Source organism: Platalea leucorodia (assembly GCF_965183815.1).
Source record: "Platalea leucorodia genome assembly, chromosome: 6".
Classification (NCBI taxonomy): domain Eukaryota; kingdom Metazoa; phylum Chordata; class Aves; order Pelecaniformes; family Threskiornithidae; genus Platalea; species Platalea leucorodia.
The window spans coordinates 75,946,390-75,969,736 of record NC_138828.1 but is presented as its reverse complement, the minus strand read 5'-3'; the positions used below and the strand labels follow the sequence as shown (position 1 = coordinate 75,969,736).

General features: G+C 38.8%; 1 protein-coding gene across 1 annotated transcript in view; it reads left to right on the top strand.

The window, feature by feature from the left end:
* HGFAC (HGF activator) overlaps window positions 1–21,541 on the top strand; it is a gene marked incomplete at both ends in the record, with an annotated part of 41,003 nt that extends 19,462 nt beyond the window's left edge. The window contains 7 exons of the mRNA XM_082315911.1: window positions 8,983–9,157; window positions 11,420–11,505; window positions 12,457–12,697; window positions 15,308–15,447; window positions 17,570–17,710; window positions 18,769–18,917; window positions 21,371–21,541. Of these exons, the coding sequence (XP_082172037.1) occupies window positions 8,983–9,157; window positions 11,420–11,505; window positions 12,457–12,697; window positions 15,308–15,447; window positions 17,570–17,710; window positions 18,769–18,917; window positions 21,371–21,541 (1,103 nt within the window). The remainder of the gene's footprint in view (window positions 1–8,982; window positions 9,158–11,419; window positions 11,506–12,456; window positions 12,698–15,307; window positions 15,448–17,569; window positions 17,711–18,768; window positions 18,918–21,370) is intronic.
* Window positions 21,542–23,347: the final 1,806 nt, after the last annotated feature.

Below are 23,347 nucleotides of genomic sequence, written 5' to 3'. Positions count from 1 at the left end.
CTTGACGTCAAACTCACAAATATTAATAAACAAATTGCCATCCTGGGTCAGCTCACAAGTCTAAGTACTATTGTGAGTCAAGCACTGGCAAAGTAGAGGATGACGGAGGAGTAATGTAAGTAGCAAGAAATTACTAAGAAATACTTCTCCTGGTTGAGGATTCTCTTAGTAGATGGCTGGACCATCGTATTTGATAGACCTTTACTTGTTTTCCATGAATTTGTCTAAACTCTTTAGAACTCCTTTATGGTTTTGCCTTTCACAGCATACCGTGTCGAGAAGTTCAAGAATTTAAATAGATGTGATGAGAAACAGTATTTTCTATTGTTAGCTTAAAACCTACTGCCTGGTAATTTCATTTCCCCCCTTTGAACAGTGAGTAACAGAGAATAATTGTAACTTTTGTGATTTTACAGATACCTATTTATCTGTCCATTAGTTGTTTCTTTTTTTTTCGACTACGGGGCCCCTGTCAGTACTAGAAAAATCATCTTTTCACTGATCTTAAAATTCTCTTGCAAACAATCGTTATACATATATGTATATGTATATTGCCAAGCATTATCTTAATGGCCATGGAGATACTGGCAAGTTATGACCTGACTTAAAAAAAAATATATTGGGACTATAAAAATATATTGGGACTATATAAAAAATATATTGGGACTCAGCAACAGCTCAGGGTCTGTTCTTGTGGAACTATTTGTAAAAATAAGGTAGCCATGTAATAAAGTACATCAGTGGGATGGATGAGTTGTGGCAGATTTTGGTGCTTTTCATGACTAAACTAATGAAGAGGCAGAAAGCAGGTAGAAAGCCTGTTGGGATTTCTCTCACTGTGGTTGTGGGTTACAGTAGATGGTAGGTTTAAGAGTATTGTGAGGACTGCACAGGGGATTATATGTTTGGAGGTTTCTTTGGATTAAGGTTTAGGTAGCAATAATATTTTTGCTACCTACCCATTTGGTCATGATGAATTATGAAGTTGTTGAAGGTATTTTTGAAAATTCTTTATGTTTTCTAGTGTTTTTTTTTTTCCTACTTAGGCTATGGGTTATGGAATTAGAGGGGTACCATAGCTTTAAAGAAAGTATGAGTTGGAATGCTAATTGTGGAAGGTTTATGGTTATATAAGGAGATGTGTTGTTGTATGTCAGAAGTAGGTTGAAGATTTTTAGAAAAGGAAGATGACAGAATAGCTGAATATATAATTACATACAGGAAAAAAACTTCTTGGCCACATCTTTGGGGGTTAAACTGGGGGAGTTTGAGGTAATAAAAGAAGTAAAAAAGACAGCAAACCCACCTTTTTAGTGGTTGTTTTACTGAAGTAGGGTGTTTGCAGTTTTCTACTAAAAAAGGTACTTTAGTAAAGGAAATTCAGCTCTGGAGGCTGGAGGAAAAGTTTTAAATCTTTTTCTTCTGAAGACGACAGTGAGAAGAAGATAATGAGTCTTAACTTTTTGGTTTATGTTTACCAACGTTATTCTGTAATCCACTAGAACGCTTTTGGATTAGTGTTTAATTTTTTATTTTCTAGGATCCTAGGGGGAAAAAAGAGAAATAGGGTGAAGTATAATAACAAGGTCAGTTGGCTGACTGATAAGTGAGTATTCAACCAGTCAGTCTCCCACTGAGCTTAGATAAGTTGGTCTGCTACTAAGAGTTGAAGAAGATTTGTAAGTGGGCCTGAGATGCTGCTTGTTGTTTGCATGTATGGAGCATTGGAATTAGTAATAAGACTAGGATGGAAAAGAATAAGGTTAGTATTCCTCCATGGTTGTGGTAGAATGGATGGAATAGCAGATACAAAAGCATCATTATGGTTTGATATGGCTTGGAGAGGTGACTACATGGTTTGCAGGGGTAAAGTTTTATGGGTCCCCTGTGAGCTTGCATGAGGGCAGGGCAAGTGTTAATAAGGCAAGGTTAATGAAAAGAAGGCCTAGGGCACTGTTGCAGAAATAGTAAGGGCAGGTTGGATTTTTATCAGATTTTGAATTATTTCAAAATAATTCAAATAATGCTGGAGTTCCATGGAGAAAAACTAGGTCTAGTAGACTACCACCTGCGATGGTAAATGGCAGGAGGAATTGGAAGATGAAGTGAGTGAGCATGGCATTATCAACTGAGAACCCACCTCTGATTCATTGCACTAAGATAGTGCCAATGTAGGGATGGTGGACAGGAGACTAGCGGTAACTATGGCTTCACAAAACGATAACTATAAGGTGTCTTTTATGGAGGTGACAGATGTGAGCAATACTAGATATGCCACTGTGATCTCCCAGGTTTCTTTATAGAGTTAGGAATTATAATAAAGATTTTGGCTGATATAGAGAAAAATGCAAACAAAGAAGGGAGCACCGTATGCATGGAGTTTATGGATTAGTCCTTTACACATAACATCTTGGCAAATGTAGGCTAGAGAGGAAAAAGCTAATGAGCTATACTGTCAGCAGTATAGCATATAGCAAGGATTAGCTCAATAAGGATTGAGTGATAAGGCAAATCCCAAGGAATAGGCAAAAACTTCTCCAGTCAGAGATAGCAGGCTGGAGATCAACAGATGACTTTATTTTTACAAAAAAATGCTTTTTGTGAGGTGTTGGTGGGTACTAAGGTTTCTGTGGTGCATTCTGTGTTCCTACAGTGGTGCCTTTTTAGATGACATCTTTGTTGTAATCCTAATATAAACTAATATGATTAATATTAACAGCTGCTAATATGAAGCAGTTGCTTAGTCCTTACTCTTACGATACAGTGCCTGACTTGGCAGCAGTGTTAGTTATTGGGTGGTGGTTAATTTGAGACCATAAAGGTGTTTTTAATCCTATTTTTTATTTATTTGAGACATGACAGTTGTATCAGTTAATTATGTTCTATAGAGGGCACATGTCTTGAAATGTGAAAGGACTGACATCTTTTAATCCATGCAATCTGTTTTGCCATGTAATTGTTAGTTAGGAAGATGGTTGAAGGGAAGATGCGGTAGACATGGTACAGCAGCTCACAGTCTTTCAGCTCACCCCTTGGATTACTGCAGAAATGTCCATTGCATTGTTTGTTTGTCTGTCCCATTGCCTGCCTTCTCCCACCAGCCCATGCTGGGTGCTTCAGGTGCTCCAGAGACCCCCTCTCACTGCTGGCTCTCTACAGAGCAACTGCTCATCCACTGACCATCCGTAGTTGCTATACAGTCTGTTCCCTTTCCTGTCCAGAGCCTTATCTTGGGTCATACTCTTAGCACATAAGGACCTACAGGTATATTCAAAAGAACGAAAGCTTTCACTATGATTTAGGCACTCAGATACTCTTGAAAATCCTGTAAGGTAGTCCATGAAACAGGTTGTTTCCCTGACAAAGCAATATAGCACTGAGATTTGCTTGTTGCCGCTGGAATTTCTTTCCCCTACCTATCGACAACCTATTTCCTAAATGCATTGCTCCTTTTAGCTCTATATACTTACCTTTTTGATTGCATGTATGACTCTGTAAATTGTAACTATTGTGCTAGAATTGAAGATAATCAATATAAAAATGAAATGGAAAAAGAGCCAGTCCCTCCTCTAATATATTAATATATCTAATCTATATCTATCTAATATATTTTCTAAGCTATAAGAAAATACTGGCAAAGTTTATAGATTTCTGGATTCAAACTTTATGTGAAAGAATTCAACTTACTCAGAAGGTACATTTGTACATCAGCTTTTATAACAAACAAGTATCTTCAATTTTAGCTCCGTTGATCGAAGAATTTGCAAGTATGAAGGTACAAAGATTCTTTGAAGAAGAAATATATTTAAAAATACATCTAGTTTCAGTGAATGGAATGTGCCATCTTTATGTTAGGATGCAACTTAAAGAGATCTTTTGTGCTATATAAATCACTTTTTTTCCCAGTCTTAAATCCATCCTTGTTTTACATGGTAAGTTTCTATTAGATTAATTAATTATAAAACGATGCCAATTTTTCCACATTTCTGCCTAGTTTTTGGCTCAGACAGATTGTTTGTGTTCCATAATCAGGCTAAGGTTTCAGCGAGGATTTATTTTAGTGTTAGGTGCTGTCAGTCCAGAGGTTTTATTGCTATTCAACAAACCAAAAAGCACCACAACTATTTGAATCAATTATTTGTTATAAATTACTTACATGCATTATCTGCTGTTGTATTAAATCGTAAGCCCAAACAGAAATATTGAAATCTATCTAAATATTATAAATGCATGATTGAATTATATAGAAATATAGCTATATAGATATATAGCTTCCCTTATGCTTCAGTTGTGGTTTATGTTCATTAATTTGCAAACTCTGAAAGCTACAGTGGGTGCTGTTATTCTCACTTTCACAGACAGGTATCAGTGCATGAAAATGTGAAGCTATTTGCTTCAAGCCAGGAACAGTCCAGTCCTGGGGCTGCTGCCATGCAGTCTCCTGCCCCTATGCATTAGACATCACATTCTCATCATTAAAGAGTGAAAAAGATGGCAACTGCTTTCTTCAGTGCAGTCTATGCCCAGCTGGCCACCTTCCTAGATATTTACAGAGATTTTCAGGGAGTCACTGAAAGATAAACCAAATCTTCCTTTGGGAGCAGTGCTAGGTTAATGTGGATATCTTTCAAAGCTCTCTGCGTGGTGTTTGTTTCATTTTGCACAGGAATATTTGCCTTATTGCTTTCAGAATACCTGGGAGGGTTTCAGTGTTTTATCCAACAAAGTGAGATGCCTGTAAGAGCAATCTCTATGAATACTGGAGACTCCTTTCTGTCACACGTTTATTGCAGGCTCAGATTAGTGGTTAGCTGCACTTGCAGCGGGGGAAGCACAACTCCCTGAAATCAGACTTTCACACCTTTCATCTCCGAGGGCATCTCACGGCGACCCAGGAAGGGAGATCAGGGAACTTCTAGGTGAATCAAGAAAAGATGGACCCTTCTGCAGGCATCCGACAAGTCAGAGCTCATGTAGGAAGGAAACTTGACTTATACCCTTGTAAAGGATGCCTGGGAGAGCAACGCATCCTGCAACGCTGAGGCCGTGTAAGCACTAAGCTTATGCAGAGGCATAACATTTCGTTGTTCATTGCTACTCATCTTCATTGTTAATAGATGAAAGAGGATCAGGTGGAAATATACATTGATAGATGTATTAGAAAAGCTTCAGAGAGATATGAATGCCCTGCCTTGCAAACCGACTGCTATCTAGTGAGTGCTGAAGTGCTCGTGCTGACCAGTGTCGGGGACGTAGGGCAGGCACTCAAGCCTTTGGCTCTGGAGCTTTCTGAGGCACTGCAACAGCAGTGGACATGTGGTCCAGGGAAGCTCTGGACGGATGATGTTCTCCTAATTCCACCAAGGTTTTGCTTTAGTTTATGGTTTTCTAAAGAGCTCTTCCACCTGGATAAGTGATAATCAAGACACTGGAGAAGACCTCTTGTACAGGCAATTGTAAGCAGAGAGGGGACTTTTGTCCATCTCCTCTTCCCTCCTCTCCCTTCCTGCCATCAGCTGATATAGAAATTCATCTAACATTGTAGATAATAAAAGCATTACAGGTTGGGCAGGGATAAAACAAAGTATGACTGAATGAAAGAGTTGGTTACTTAAAACTAGCCTGTTCCAAGATTAGGACCATCAGGGGAAAAACATATTTTTATTAACAGAAATGAAACAGCTTGTGCATATCTTGGAGGAAAATACAGTCAAAGCTCAAAAACGTTAGGAATATTGCTGATAAGATGTCCTGGGGAAAAGAAAATCCAAAAGATACACTGTTTTCTACAGAAAGACTTCCAAAAGAAACTCAGAAACTGTTCATGTATGCAACTACAGAACCTGAAACAAGATCAGGTGACAAAAAGTCTTGTGAAATGTTTTCAGGCAGTTAGCAATTAGAACTGGTTGAATAACTGCTGTCTCAGGTTGCTTTTAATTTTAAGACCTAAAACTGCTTTTTACTGAAAAATTAAAAGGCAAAGAATTGGTGTGACATGCTGATAAAATATGCCATCTTAACACAGCTAGAATGTTTTATGTGAGCTATGTAAGTCTCTTGGATTTTAAACATAAATCATAACAGGAAATCATTTCCAGTTCTAAATTTTAATGTGGTGTTTTTTGTTTTTTTTTTCTGAAAAGAAATGAACAGTGGTGACAGTGGCATAGGTCTGCAGAGTAACTTGAATCTGCATTTGCATCAAAACTTTCATCATCTGAAAGTTTAGGCCATTTCTACTCTTAACGCAGTGATTGGCAGTACCTTGGGGAAGTGAATGAACAAAGAAAAATACATATATTATGTCCTCCATTACTTTCTTCCACATAAGAAAATAAATATGTTTCAGAATTATGAGAAGTTGCAGAAGCTATAAAGAATTGAGAACGAGCAATTCCCAGTCAGAGCAATCCATTAAGAACTGCTGAAAGCAGACCACCTACACACCGTTTCTGACAAAGAGGGAAAAAGAGATTTTTTCAGTGCTGCAACAGTTCAAAAAAGAGTACTAGAAGCAAAAGATCTATACGACTGCAATAGTTTCAGAGACTTTTTAAAAAACTGTTTGTCTTGAATTATAGTGATAAAATGTGTTAGGTTTGGCATATACTTCTTAACAGCCTTAGACACATAATGAAGTGCCCTTTAATGAGCTGTGATGTGGGTACTGTGGTGCTACTGCAAGCCAGTCAAATAAAGCTTGCTGGAGTGGAGAACAGACCGATGGAAAGCTACCAATGAAACAACTGTGTTAACCTAGGTGCTTCTCCACAAAATATGAGATTAAGTCACTTTACTCCTATGCCCAAAATGCTCCTTATAAAACCATAAAGAAACAAAAAACTGTACGAGAGATATTACTGTTCTGCTCAACAAGTGCAATATGTAATCCAAACTTCTTTGTTGCAGAAGGAGAACATGAGGGATGATTTAGAAAGGGCCAAATTCTTCCAGTTAGAATCTTCTGGCAGCTTTAGCAACGACTGGCAGACCTGATGAAACAGAGATGCATTGGATTTTAAGCCTGACAAGGATGAGCACAACTTGTAAACACCATCTGCCAGGTGTCCAAACCATTGGTATTGCAGAATATGTCCCTGGTTCTGCACTGAAACAGAATCTCCTGTTTCATCCTCATAAAAGTAGTCTAAATCATTTCTGAATGTAATAAATACAGTACAAATAAAAACAGCACCTGGCACTTCCCTGGATAAATCAAGGACTTCAGCATGCAGCACGATGGTGGTATTTTCATGACACTGTTTCATGCAAACAAAGCGGCGTAACTTGCAACTTGCCCAGAAAAATAAATGGCAGCGTTGCCAAGAAATGTTTACTATTGCTAGCAACACAAATGATAGACAAATTATTTTCTGTGAGCTCCTAGATTATGGTTGTTACAATATGAGTTTGATTTAATGTTATATTCATGGTTATTGAAATAAAGGCAATTTGATTCAGGGGGTGGGTTGGAGAAAATGTTGCCTCACCATTTCGGAAGTGTCTGCCAGGCCAAGTAGAAAAATAATTTTGCTAAGTATTTGTATTCTAAACTCATACTGACATTCTTGCACCAAACTTCTTGACCTCCAGCTCCCAAATTTATGCCATATGCTTGCTTGTGGTTTTGAGGTCTGTTGCTACACTGATGACTTGGACGGATAACTGACATGAGCAGTTCATTGCTGCGATTCACTATTTCAGTGCTGGCTATATTCCCCGGTTCATGTGTCACCTTATTCTGTCAAAAGAAACAGATCTTTGGCAATAGCTCTCCACACTGTGTGGTGTGATAGATCATCCTCACAGTGTGTTTTTCAACAGCAAAGGAATAACATGATGTTATATATTTAAGTACGTTTATATGTTTAGAAGAAGATTCCACTTGTCTTGCAGATGTCAAGGGTAAGTCACACTGACATGGCTGGGATAAGAAACCCTCTGAGGCTCGGTCACAATTAATCCTCTTTGTACATTAGATGGTTTTGTGTTTCCTTTGAGATACTCTGAGCTGTGTTTTGAGGTGTAGACTTTCTGCTCAGTGTAGCTATTTGTATACAAATGCATCCCCATATGTTTTTCAGCCATAATGCTGGTATGCACTGTTGATCAATCTTGGCAGCTGAGTATACAGGTCATAGAATATGTATGTGTCAGACCTATCTGAAGAAATAACCCATGTGCAGGTGATGAAGAAATAACCCATGTGCAGGGGACAAAGAAATGGGTTTTGAATAAGAAAATTCAACCTACTAGTTAATTTTGTGCAAAATTGATATATTTGCAATATGTAGCTACATATATATAATGTACATGTGTATACTGTATATATATGGGTATGTAAGAGGCCATAAAAAGAAGTATTTTCCAAAATCAGGCATTTTAAGCACTTGCTGGCAGGGCAGGATTGTTTTTACTACTTTACAATGCAGATATCTCTATCATCTGAGATGGTTGACTTAAGGTCCCTTTATGGTCAATGGAGATTTAGTCAATGTAGTCAAGAATGCATGGCAAGATTCATCTCATCTTAAAAAAGTCATCTCAAGCAGGCTGGATCAGTTTGGTGCTACAAGTGCCTGTTTCCCTTAATTGACTAAAAAGGGAGTCTCCAGTGATGAGCTTAGTTGTGTCTAAAAGTAGACAGGAGGAATCCTAACCATATTGCTGACTTTGCTGAAGATTGCTGACTAAAATCTTCCATACACAGTACAAATTTTAGGTCTAATTTTCTGCCGTACTGCCTGTTGAATAGTTATTTGTGCATGTGTAAAACAAGGCTAACTAACTACTAATTTTAAACAGAATTTTTAACTGCTTGGCTTCTTTTATTAAAAAAAAGCCTCGATGCATTCAATTCCTGTGAAAGGCAAAAGGCACTATACAGAATTGGGCCCACTGGCTCTCATTTGGGACCTCAGCTGTGAAGTAAGTATTTATCGTGTAATTAGCATCAATTCCTGATCAGTGTCTTGTCAGTTCCTAGCCATCGGTGCTATGTTGGCAATGGCACGGAGTACAGAGGTACAGCAAAGACGACCATTTCTGGACACAGCTGCTTGCCTTGGGATTCAGACTTGCTTTACCAAGAGCTTCATGTCGACAGTGTGGAGAAAGCAGTGCAGCTTGGCTTGGGGCCGTTCTCTTACTGCAGGTGAGAAAAGTTCTCGTTTGTCCTGTATTTGTATATCAAGAGATGGATGTATTATTGAAGGGAGAAGGGCCAGGAATCTCAAAGCAGGTGTTATCCCTGCCGTGGAAAAGCTGGACTGACGTTAACAGCCCGACATGAGGGATGGAAGTGTGCAGAAGACAAGATCTGGTAGACAGGCTAGATCAATAGCTGGGTCTGCCAAGAGAAGCTCAGACACAAAATAATGTTGGAAATTCCAGGTCCTTTTTTTTCCTGGGATTTTTTTTTTAAATGAAACCATAGTGCAAAACTTTCAAAATTGTTCATAAATGACTATCTAAAAGGAGAAAGAAATGCATTAGCTGAGTTGAAATGGTTAACTTTTTATTTCTAATTCTTAAATTCTGAAATATATAACATAAAGGAAAATATTTTCAAAAGTGCAAAGTTATTTGGAAATGAACAATCAAAGCAATATAGTTCAATAATGTTGAAATGGGATGTCAAATTTCTTTCCTGGATTTCTTCCAGAGCAAAATTATTGCAAAATAAAATTTCACTCTTTCAATTTTGATTGAACCACACATACAATAAACTGCATTTCTGCTAAAGTTTTCTGTTCAGCTATAATGAAAACGGTTGTGCTTTCTCCTCAGTCACTTTATGTTCCCCCTGCCTCTGAGGTCTTCATGAGATCAATGAACAGCCACAAATAAAGGAAATGTTTCTATTTAGAGAGAATCTTGGAGATGAGCAAGTGCTAGAAACGGCAAACTTTAGATGCTTCTCCATAAATTGCTGGTTGATGTCTCAGTTTTGGGTTGGTGTTTTTTTTTTTTTTTTTTTTTTTAAATGGATGTTAGACCACTATTTCAGGAAGATCACAATATGTACTGCACTTCCTAATTTGTTTGGTGATAAAAAGCATGCATGCATGCTGGAAGTAGCTCTTCCTCCCTATCTAACAGAGACTAATAAACAATTCCTACCGCCTCCCTTAACCCAGACCGGCTTGCTTTCCACGGCTTGGTCCCGATTCAGGCACTTAAGTATGAGATTTATGGTATCCCAGCACAACACGGCAATTTATTGGGCACATATTTTGTGCTTTGATAAAATTTGATCCCTTCGATTTGCATCATTTAAGCACAATATTCACTTGCAGATTTGAAATGCAAAGAATAAAATGGTGTAGGAGCTGATGTGTTCATGTTCTGTCGAGCTGAGAAAAAAGCTTTTCACTTTTTTGTCAGCTTGTTACAATTTCTGGGGATATCTCTGCTACACTATATAATCCTGCAGATATCTTCTTCTTCAAATAGTCTAATTTAGAAACATTGTTGGCGGAAGATGACTCAACCTGTGTTGCTTCTTCAGTTCTGAGAATTTGAAAGTGCTTTAATCTTTTTCTGAAGAGCAGTCAGATTAAAAAGAAAAAAATAGTGAAGAACCTTACAATAATAGATAGTGCTTCTGATAAATCCAACTGAAATTAGAATTACTGTTTATCTGGAGCCCTGAATTATCTTGTCTGTTTTTCTTGGCCTACTGAAGATCTTTCTGGGTCTTCAAAGTTTCCCTACATTCTTGGAGGAGTAAACTGAGCAAATTTCTGGTTACTTATATGGCATTGATAAAGACAATTAGGCTGTGCCATGGAGAAATCCTAATGGAGTCAAACTGAAACCTGTTTAACACCAAGGTAACAAAGGGATAAACTGTTTCTGATATTCCTTTTTCTTTTCCCTTTTGAGGAGTACAATATTTTCTCGAGGTAGTCTCTCATTTCCTCAGACTCTCCAGGGAATCCAGGCTTCTCAAATTAATTTTTGCTAGCTATTCTTGTTATGGATTTTCTATGAATCTACCTGTGTTGGAATTTCCTTGCTTAAAAAAATCATCTAAAAAAGGAATCTCTCCCATGGGATTTAGTCCTGAAAATAGCTGAGCTGATATCTGTTAAAGCATTTCAGTGTGGGCTGTATTTAAACCATGTGAACATGTTCATGCATCCAAATACTTGTAGGCATATTTTACAGGTGTTCAGTCATATGTCTGTATTTCAGGTCCTAGAGAACCTTAGACTTGGTTAGCTTTAAGCATGAATAACGCTACTGAAAGGCTGCTTACCCATGTAGTGGCTAGCAGGTGCTTCAGCACTTTGTCAGATGGCTCGAAACCTGAGAGTCCTGTCAGTCCTCTGCACGGTGCAAAGGAAAAAGCAGAAAACCTCTGGGAAGCTTGGTTAATGCTTTTAATTCACTCTCCCCATGAATCAATTAGAAATCCAGATGATGATGAGAAGCCATGGTGTTACATCATGAAGGACAACAGTTTGTCTTGGGAGTATTGTGACATTCCATCTTGTGGTATGTAAAGGTTCTCTTAAAATCCATCTTATGAATGAATGAAGAAAGATTTATTGATACTAGAACAAGCTTTCACTGTATAATTTTGAATGTTCTACTGTTCCCAGGAGCGTTGAATATTTTACTGTTTGCAGTAAATCAAATGACAACAAGCAGCTTCTTTTTGCATTTTTTGGAGTTGTGATACGATCTGTGATTTTTGTCCTGAAACACTGTGTAACAGCGGTGTCACACTATTGCTTTCAGTCAAAATCATCCCAATATCACCAAATTTTCTGCTAGAACATGCAAGATGTCAGAAATGATTGATGCTTTGGTACAAATTGTCATCACTCAGGGAATTATGGTCCCAGAGAAGTGAATGGGCCTCTGTGAGCAAATAGAGGATGGGATCCTGAAGATGTATGAGACGTAGTATCTAATTCGAAAAAATAAAGATTCTGCTCTTCCCCTAAATTAATATTAAACTGTTGTTAATGTTGAAGCTGACCTTTACAGAGTTATAATCCGAAAACTCGGTTTATAAAGTGGTCCTTTTATTTCCTTTTTATGGCTCTAATGCATTTGATAGATGATATTAACACAAGTGTCCTAGTCCTTGCTATTGCAATGGCAAAGCTCAGTCCAGAATCTGAAAACGAAAATGTGATGTGTTATGCATTCTGTTGTGCCTCCTCCAGTAGTGAAGATTATATTTGTACTGGTAAATGAAACTGTGTCTGGGAATGTTCCCAGATGCATTTAATTTACACTAGTACATGTGTAGCCAGTGCTGGGAATAAGCATAGCTTTCAGTCTTGCAAGTCTCCTGAGGAACTGAATGAGATTCAGTTGTATGTGAATGTTTAATGATAATTTGATGAACCTTTCTTTTAAAGACTCCTATAGAAGTTCCAGTCCTTAGAAATCACAAGGATTTATAGTCTGATGCCGTATCCCTTTATATCTCAGCAAGCAGGGAAAGGAGGCCACCAGTTCCAGACAATGTAGATAGTTTTGCAGTTACCAGAAGACCATGTGGAAGAAGACATAAAAAAAGAAGTTTTGTGAGACCTAGGATTATTGGAGGATCTTCATCTCTGCCTGGATCTCATCCCTGGACAGCAGCTATCTATATTGGAGAGAGTTTCTGTGGTGGAAGCCTTATTCAGACTTGCTGGGTTGTGTCAGCAGCACACTGCTTTGCTAACAGGTAAACTCACCGTTAGTTAGGCAGTAGGTCCTCTCCTCCTCATAGTCACTGTCTGCTTGTGACTAACAACCAATTTGAACTGAAAGAAGTGAGAAAGAGGATGAGATTTTAAAAGGCCAATGTTTCAAAAGGAGTTTCTGGCAATTTGGGTGCAGTTCATGGGGTAAAAAATAGCTTGGAGTCCTGTGTCTCACAAGCCCTTATCTTGTTCCTTAAGGAGTCTCAAAGAAGATAAATGCCCCGACTGAAGGAATAAGGTAGTGCTGAGCAGGACATAGAATGGGAGCTTGCATGTGCAGGCATCTGCAAGGGTACATAAGTATTCCTCTTCTTCTCAGTTACCTTTTTGAACATTTATGCCTGCTTTGAGTTGTAACAGAGATGATTACCTTCATTGCTGTGTTTTGTTCAAAAAAGCTGAGACTGCCAAGCAATGATTTATTAGAGACAATAAATTACTGTTGGTTGACACAAATAGAGTGGGCTGAGCTTTACAAAAAGCCAAAGGGAAGAACTGAACTGTTAAATTTTTGAGGCTGATTTCCTAAGAGGTGTTTTGGGTTTTTTGGAGTTTTTTTGTCCTCCAGCTGTGGGACACTGGAGAGAATATTGCCTATAGGATGATCTGACTTCATTCTAAATATTTCATTTTACACAAATGCTGAACACTTTCCCTGATTTCAGTTTGATCACATTGATGGGAAAAATATTACATCATTTCATACCCATTGTTCCTTTGCATAGTAAAGAAGCCAAGAGAAACAGAAAACCTTGTGCCAGAATACATACACTGATAGCTTGTAGAGCTAATAATACCATTGTGAATGCTGTACTGAAGCATTTGGAGCTCGAGCCACAACGCATTTGTTTTTCAAATGTTGTGAAATAGCTACTAACTTTGGCAGCTATTCAGGACATCGCCACCCACTTCCAGCTGGTGGTTTGGTACATACAGATTTTCCATAATTGCTGCATTGTAATTTGTACTCTTCCGTATTTCAGTACCTCTGAGTTAGCCACAATTTCAACTGTTTTCCGCTAGGCGACAATAGATACCTGTGCAGTTAACTTGTTCTTTTTTTTCTCTCCTTCTGTGTAATCCCTCCTGTTTTATTTCTTTTCCTGAATGAACCACCTGTAAGTCATAGTAGAACCATTCAGTGCCTTCAAAATCTATTCTAAATACTATCCCAGGAAGCGAACTTCCACTCTGTTTTACAGGCCCAAAATCTAATTTTCTAGGGGATTGGTTTACCACTGCAAGACCAATGAGAAAATTCTGCCCTTAAATATTGATCAAAAAATATTTTATTGTCTTCTTGTTTTCCAGTCACAAAAAAAAACCCCAAACCCTTCGCACTTTCCTTTGTTCATTATAAGCATAGCTGTTTTTGCAGGGTAGCTGCCAGCTCTGTGCACTGCAATTAGTCAGAACCTCTTCCCTCTAAGTACATTACTGTTGATCATATTGCTTCGTGCTCAATACCGGAGGAGAGTCTCCAGTGCTTTCGTATCTGACGGGTGCTACTGATGCACAGGAACACAACTAGGGAAACTGCAATGATGTTGACCACTCTGCATCTGTGCATGATGCGTGACAGCAGGTATTTTCTGCTCCTGCACTGGATAACAAAACATATGAGTGCTTTGATGTTGAAGACACCTGCTAACTAAATTCATTGTAGACTTATGCACATGCAGATTGCATTGGTTTTAAAGCAAGAGTGAAATTTGAATTCCATTGCTTTCAAAGCTAGAAATGTACTGTCTTTCCAAACACTTCCTGATTATTCCCAGCTGTCCCTTGCTTCCCAGCTGTTGTACTGGTTCTTATTAGTTGTCTGTCCTAGAACACTGGATATGAGGGGACTGTGATCTTTTTAAAGTAAACATACAATGGCTGTAAAAGATGGTGTGAATTACAAAAACTGTGTTCTCCTCTGAGTGCGGTTTTTCCCATTAGATCAGTGCTGTTGGGACCTTCCTCCACCAAGTTGCTTTTGATTCTAGACAACAGATTTAACATAGATCAACCTTATCTCAGAGCAGAAGTGGTGACATCTCGTAGGTGGAAGCTGCCCAGATGTTCCTGAGTTGTCAGTTTGCCAGCACCCTTAAAATATTAACCCACACCTGTAACATTTTTAAGAGCCTCGTTTCCCGGAGAAATGAGATATCTACCACTGACTCATCTTTTGGCCCCTCATTTCTTCCTCAGTAATTTTTGTACTCATTGGCAAAGTCTGGTCGAAGTTGACTCAGGTTTCTAGAACAAGAAGTGCTTGCAGCCCCTGAAGATGCTTGTTAGCCAGCCAGCAGCTGGGCAGCAGTGCATGTGCTTGCCTTTTACTTCTGTCAAGGAGCAACAGCCTTTAATTAGGCTAATCAGGACCCACAGAGCCTGGGACTTGCTGTAACATTAGTCATCTTTTTCCTGGCCCACAGTAGGTAGGAAGCCTGGGAAACAGGTCAAGGCATTATGAGAGGGTAAATAATGGACCTGGTGGGGAGCTGAGGTTGTTACAGTTCATGGCACACACAGCCATGGGAAATTAGGTTTCGGTTGACCTGCTAATTACAGAATTGCTTGTTCTCTCTTTTGTGCTACAGTCCACTAAAATCCACTATTAAGGTAGTTCTGGGCCAGCATATATTTAATAGAACAACGGACGTAACACAAACATTTGAAATAGAAAAATACATTTTGCATCCTCAGTATTCTGTGTTCAACCCTACTGAACATGATATTGGTGAGTATTTTTGTTCTTACAGTTTTATTTGCTGTTTGCTCAACTTAGTTTCAAGTTTAGTTGACACGTCAAAAACTGCCTTCATAGTGGAAAAATCATAGGCAATAAGAGAGGCTTTCGAGCGCAGAGGGTTTTTAGTTCTACCAGAGTTATAACAACATCTGAAAGCTAGACAAATTCAGATGAGAAATAAATTGCAAATTTTAAATAATTATGATAATTAGCCTCCAGAGCAATTTACCTAGATGTACGGCAGATTCATCATGACTTCAAATCTTTGTGGGATTAGGTATTTTTTCAACTGAACCAGAAACTGTGGGCTTGATGCAGGAATTACTTGGTAAAATTCTATTGTCTGTATTGTATAGAGGATCTGACTAGATGAATATAACAGCCCCATCTGCTCCAAAATTTTGTGTTACTAAGAATCATTTTTTACACTGAGATAGATTTAAAAATCAGCTGCCTTATCAGTCAAAAGTTAAATGCCCTTCTGATTGACCTTATAATATGAGTCAGAATGACAATGGAACAGCAGCAGAAAATATTTCTGATCTGCTCTTGTGGAAGGTGGCACGTCACCCCAGGCTATCAAGCTGTGTGAGCACCTTTTCTATGAGACTATTTAATAGCCTGGCACTGGGGATATTTTAGGTCAGGCATGTACTGGCTTTTTTGCTCCCAGATGGTGAATATTTTCCACTATGTAGCAAAAAGCATTCAGATGCTGTGTTGGTGAGAGCTCTGTTAGAGCATATCAGGAGACAAACTGGAACTGGGGTATTACTCTGCTCTGAAATATCCTGGTGTAAACCACCATTGGCACTTTAAGGTCTCCTAACTTTATGAATGACTCTGAAATTTGGCATGCCTCACTGATGTGCAATGTCCAAATCTGGGGTCAGCTGAACGTGGAGTTCCTAGGACGTGCCCCACTGCAAACAAACAGGCAGAAACCAGGGGGAAAAGATGTGGGGGCACATTCTGCCCTGTCAGTGATTTCTACTGATGCAGCAGAAGAGTTATTTCCTGCTGAAAATGCTTTTCTAAAGGAAAGAAACTACCACATGAGTGTTTGCCGGGAAGTTCGGGGGATTTGGAAACAGGCTGAGTTGGTGGGGAAGAGGAGGAGGGTGAGGAAGAGCAAGCTGCTGAGTGTTGGAGCGCAGTTTGTGTGGGCTTCTCAGCCTGCGAGATACTCTTTACATGTTCCACAAAGGCCAAAAAATGTAGTCAGTAGAGAAACAAGACTATACAGTGCGATCTCTTGCTTTCCACACAGCTGTGCTCAGAAAACCTGGGGTTTCCAAAAGGCCTGATGTGTCCACGTTACGTCAGCTCTGTCCTCTTTGAGCAGTGTGCCCAAACCCAACGTGCTGCCCTCGTCACAGCGAGCACAAAGCCCCCTCTGTTTCTCTACAGCCAAACACAGCGGGGTTGCTACAGGGGAACCAACGTTTCTGCTACTTTTGGCATTTTCTTTCAGTATCAAGCTCATGATGCTGCACAGCTCCGTATTTACACTGTTTTCAGCCCCATGACGGGATAGTGAAGGTTGTGTAGGTTGTGTAATTCTCTATAGCTTTCAGAAGCCTGGTTTTGAAATATCCTGATTTTTTTTATTCCTTAATTTTCAAGATCTTGCATTTTGCTGAAATCAGTGATAACACAGAGCACAAAATATACCAACTCTTGCAGTAATTAATTTAAAATCAAATTGGAATTAGGCAGGTGGCCAGACTTTCAGAAGCAGTGAGCACTTGCACATCCCACTTATTTCAGCTGAAAGTTGTGGATATGTCACTGTTATTTAACTTTAAGGTGGGAGGAGACATATGTATTTTCTATCTTCCCCCTTCTCTACAAAGGCAGTGAAGCAAAATCTGCTCAGTGAGCGCAGCATAAAATAAATATTCCCACAAGGGGAGTAGCTGAATGTTTCAGCCTTCAATTTGCTGTGAAATCAGGTGCTGTTGAGATGAGTCTGTCTGTCTTTGATTGAAATATCTTAATTAAGAGAGGCTTAGGGGATAATTAAAGTTGTATTTGAGACTCATTGCTGCCAATCCCATTAAAGAAAGGGAACAGTCACTTTATTCCTTCTATATTTTCTGTTCTGCAGCTTTGATTAAGCTGAAGAAGAATGGCCAACGTTGTGCCATCAAGTCGCAGTTTGTTCAGCCCATCTGCTTGCCAGAAAGTAACACCATTTTCCCTGATCAGTTCAAATGTCAGATTTCTGGATGGGGACACAGGCATGAGAGTGAGTAAAATGAGAGCTGGTGTCTATAGAAAAAACTGATAATTAAAACATAATGCTCAAGTATATATTATACAACTGATAGTTTGGTAAAATATTTTCCAAGGGACTTCTGATGGGATTCTTTTTACTTACCTTTAGATGTTTACAACATTTACATCTGAAATAGTCATCCTGAACTTCTTTTATAGTCCTTGGAACTTGGAGGGTGGTTCCCTTGACCAAATGTTTGTGTCTATTTTAGGATGAGATGAGCTGTGAGCTAGCTAGATCTCCGTGGACTGGGAGGGGAGCAAGTAGCTTAGTTGTAGGTGCCAACAACTTGACACCTTAGTCAAGTGAATCCTACCCCTGGTTTCTCAAAGTAGATATCAAAGGCTGCAAACCAAACATAATCAGCTTACTAGTCTGTGATGGAGGAGCGCTTTACCTTCACCAGCAAGAAACTTTGGAACCATCTACAGGAGAGGGCCAGATAGACTTTGGGCTAAGAGGTGCTTACATCCAGCTTGAGAAAGTTGGAAAAATTCATCCCATCCTTTCAGATGAGGAATTTCAGGATTATGAGGCTAGGCCATGCTGCTTTGATGTGGAGACAGGAGAGACCTATGTAGATAGATGAGAAGGATGGGGGAGCTGGCTGCCTCATTTTGGTAAGAGATTTAGTATGAGCAAATGTTGTCCTGGTCTAAATGTGTAGTCTAAAGGTAAAAAGAGGTAATGGAGCCTTTGATAAATTGATGATTTAATATCACATCTGGAAAGAGGAGAGTGCTGGGGGAGTGTTCTTGAGTCTCTAGGACATGAGGGAACCTGAGGTGGATTAATGTCTGGATGTGGCATACTGTTATTTTAAAGGGCATGGAGTCTGACTGGAGGAGCAGAAAGTGATCTGATCGCTAGAAAAGTTATTATCATTTAGAAAGAGCCACAACACAAATATGACTGAGATGTGTTTGTTAAGTGTGTTTATATGTTGTATTGTGCATTGTGTTTCCATGTTATGCTCTTCACATTCTATAAAAATGATTTTATTTTCCTCTCCTGGAATTTTTTTAAAGATATATCTGGTTATTCAAATGTCCTGCAAGAAACACTGATTCCGATTATTCCTGAGGAGAAGTGCAAAAGTCCTGAAATTTATGGAACAGAAATCACTGAAAATATGTTCTGTGCTGGCTACTTCGACAGCAAATCTGATGCTTGTCAGGTAATGTTGTGAGTCATCTCTAAGCAGAGAATATAAATGTATATTATTGCCAGAAACGTTGCAGTGTTACAGTGCTTACTTTTGACATTACAGTGTTCCTAAAGAAAAGAAATGTGACTGCACTGTTTGCTTCCACCTTCATTTTTTAACCTGTTCAATGTCAAATAAGTTCTACAGAAAAGTAAAAAACCCTCCAGGGTGCTATATTCCTCCTACCTTCACAAAAGGCAGTGGCTATGCACTGGAGGGTGAGTTGCTTGAGCTCCCGGCTGAGCTTGTGGCGTGATGGCAACAGTTTGCTGGCCAGCTGGCAGGGATGCGCTGGCAGGCAACCAGCGTGTCCCTGTGCGGAGCCAAATCCCCGAGCTGCTGCCTCTTGCCTGAATGGAAATAAGGATACCTGGCTAGCAGGTGGGGAGCAGTGGTGAGGTTTGGAGGAGGAAGGAGCTGAGGTTACTATAGTGGATGGGATTTAATGGTGTAGAATATCAGTCAATCGGAAACCGTGTTTCATGACTTCAGTCCTTCACAGAATGACCTCATGCTCTTACTACTTTGCATGTCTTTTTGAGTTATGTCACACCCTGGCTCTGAATAAGGACGCAGAATGGTTGTGGTGGTAGATGAGACTATTTTTTAAATGAAAGATCAGATTATTCCTTGCATAAACCTTCAGATTTTATCTTCAGCTCTTTTTGAAGGAGGAGGGTTATGCTCTGTTAGCATAAATTTGGGAACAGGCAGCACATAGCTAATAGTTGACAGTGAGATTAAGTAAAGCAAAGAATATCGTGTACGCTGTGTGTTGGAACCCCTATAGTGATCATAAAGTGTCCAAAGAAAGATGTCAAGAGTGAAATGGCAGCAGCCAGCAGTGGCTTGAAGTTTCCAGGCCAGGCTAAGACCGGGTTGCAGTTATTGGCTGCAAGCATTCGTACTAGGCAGAGAACTAGGAACTACCTTGCTTGCTCAGCTTTCCTTGCCTTACCCAGGAAGTGCAAACACAAGACATCATAGCATTACAGCTGATTCTCGCTCCCTGCCCCGGAAAAACAGAGTTGATCAGGAATGAGAGGGAGAAAGAAGAAAGCGGAGGGAAGGAGAGAGGAGCTGCACAAAGACAAGTGATCTGGAGAGAGTTGCAAAGTCTGAGAAACAGCAATTTAGAGTCAAAGATGTTGCTGAAGAACAGTGCTCGTGACATGAAATCATTATTAGTGATGAAAAATTCATTATTTTTCCTGTTGGCAGACTTGTAGTGTGCTCTAAGGAGAAATAGCGTAGACCTCAATGTCAGAACAAATGTAGCTGACCTCTGAGTTTTCTTAATGTATGCTTCAGAAATTAAACTATACACCATCTGTTCTGTATAAAAATATTCCAAGACCAAGAAATGTCAAGTAGGTAATGTGTTCTGCTTGACTATTTTGTAAAGATTTTCTTAGAAACACTTTTTTTTTTTTTTTTGATCAATGCACTGATACCAAAGGTCTGAGAAATAAATTGATCTCAGGTATAAGACTTCATCTGATGTCCCTCATTTATTACAGAAATCTCCTAGTATAAAGGCAACACAATCTTCCTACCTACTTTGCTCTCAACGGATTTTCTTTCTAAGTAGGAAAAAATATATTTCTCCTTAGTATCAAATAACTAGAGGGGTGTATCCTTTCACCAGTACTGTTTACTAATTTATGTTTTTTTTTTTTTAATTTCTAATATTTTTCATTTCTGCAGAAAGTCCATCTAAGAGTAGTAGTAGTAATAATAATAATAACAATAAACAACCCATTTCCTGAATGCTTGCAAGCTTTTAAGTAAGTGGAAGTGTTCCAAATTAATCCTTGCTGTAGTGTGTCATCAAACATGAGTTTGATCTTATTTTTGGTTTATGGTTTTAATGACAAGGTAAGCGTGCAGGAGCATCAAATTCAACAGATGCAAAAACCCCATATGCCACATAAAATTATAGCATCCCACAGTCACATGGAAAAGTGTGTATGTATGCAACACCTTTTTTGAAAACTTTCACGATCTCTGATATTTGCAATAAACTGCATCGAGAAACTCTCCGAATATTCATCCATGCAGAGCCCATATTACAACGTAGTATAAGCCTCAAAATCTTGCTTACTCCTGTTGAAAGTGACCCAAATAATCCGTGCTCTTCAGTAGGTGTCTGCATCTAAAATAATTTCAATTCTTTTAAACAAAATCTGATATTTTGATACTTCTGTTCAATGTGGAATTAAAAAAAAAAGACATCATATTAGAGGTGAGTATGATTAAAAAAAGGTTTCTACAATGAAACTTGAGCAGATCACTGCTTCCATATTAATTTTTTTTAGTTTAAATCTCACATGTAAACATTCTTAATTTGGGACTTTTCCAAACTGATTTTTTCCCGACTGCTTTCTATCAAATTAGATAATTTTTCCTTACTTTTAACACAGGGAGATTCTGGTGGACCTCTGGCCTGTGAGAAAAATGAAATCTCTTACCTCTATGGAGTTATCAGCTGGGGAGATGGCTGTGGCAGAGTCAACAAACCTGGAGTGTATACACGAATAACAAACTATGTAAACTGGATTAATGAGAAAATAGCCCCCGCTAAAAGTAGTTGAACAGTTAAGTATGCTAACATTTGAAGCAGAGTGCAGGAGTCTTTTGGTTTCATTAAAGTGGCATAAATATTTTATTATAAGCTAGTATGAAAACTGTCATGGTAATTCTTAGCAATTCCAAACCAGACTACCAAAAGTAGGCCTACTCCACCTGATGTCGGCATCCTTGATCTGGAATTTTAGGGCTGTGTTTGCTCAATATATGAGACTGTCTTTATTTGGCTCAATAAAACAAATATGTTGAGACAGTGCACCAAACTCTACAAATGTTTGTCTGGTTGGTGAATTACATAAAAGTTATTGGAATGTGTTTGTGCAGTTTCTGGTGCAGCGGTCATCCCCCAAACCAACCTTTAACGACATTGTCCTTGTATTCTCAGATGAGATTAAAAAAATAAACAGGAGGAGCACCAAAAAAATGAAATTCCCCCCCCCTCAAAGTGATCTCTTGAAGTTCAGGTTGAGAGACACCAGTAGAGCAAGGTGGGTGAAGCTCCTCCGCAGCTAACTGCAACAAACCAGTTCTGGGGAAAAAACAGAGGGTTTAGGTTTTGATTCAACCAAACATATAAGCACATTTGATGTTCCCCCGACATGAAATTAGGAACATGCTTCAGAGCTCTGCTGAATCTGATGTGCAATTTTCCAACAAGGTTAATGCAAAACTTCTTGAAAGCACAAAGTTTCTCGCTGAAAAATGTTGGCAGTCAGTGCATCTGACTTCAGGCCGATGCAGTTAGGACCTTTTGCAGACTGTGAGCTGCTCCTCACCCTGAGGATAGCAGTGGAAATACTTCACCTTGATGATAAATGCCGAAATGTTTCTTAAATTTGACAGTGTTTTGAAGATGTCTTAGACTTTGTACTAACAAGTTGTTCAACTGTTTAGATAATTCAGAAAGAAGGTTTCTGTTAAAAGATTTTTAAACTGGATGGCTTGGGGAGCAGCTTGACATTTTCCTTAGGAGTTTGGTGATATCGTAAACCACAGGCTTTGCTGTCATGGTCTACAGAATTGTTATGGGAACAATCAAAGAAATTATTACAATATATACATAGCTGTTTAGAGGCTGTGGACTCAGCTGTGTAACCAAAAAAGGCAGAAAATGATTCAACAAAAAAAATCTAGTCTGATAAATAAGAATGGAAAATGACAACTTTTTTTTTTTTTTAATACAGGGAACCTTTAGCCATCTGTACATTTGGAAGTGTTGATGTGAACTGTATTTCTTCTCTGATAGTGAATATTTTTGAATTCTCTTAAGTGTTTCAAGCAAAGCTATGATTTAAGATATAGGATTTTAAAGTAGTGCCTGGATACTCAGATATGTGTTTTATTTTATAGTACTGGCAGCATCTTCCTGGGTTTGTTAGTTGTGGTGAATGACTTTGGCAGTTAAAAGAAACTTTGTAAGGAAAAATAACCAAAACGTGAATTGGTGTAAGTACAAATATAAAACAATGTTAATCTAGATAAATGATGTAAACTGTTTAATAAAAATGTTTACCGTCCATTTCTTGGACTTAGTCTGTTATGTATAAAGTTACAATTAAATCTTTGAATCCCTCTGTAGGTTCTTCAACAGGTTGAGAGCTGGTAGGAAAACGAAATAACACTTCTCTGTGCTGGAAGGCATCTGAAAAACTTCGCATAAGGATCAGTTTCAGCTGGTGGTGCTCCCAGTTTTATATGTGTTGCACAAAATTTCCAGTAGACAGATGTAAGAGCTTAGATACAATTTTCAGCTATGAACACTGTGAATACTAAGACCAAAGTGTTCAGTTCGTTTTTCTGAAGCACTAAAC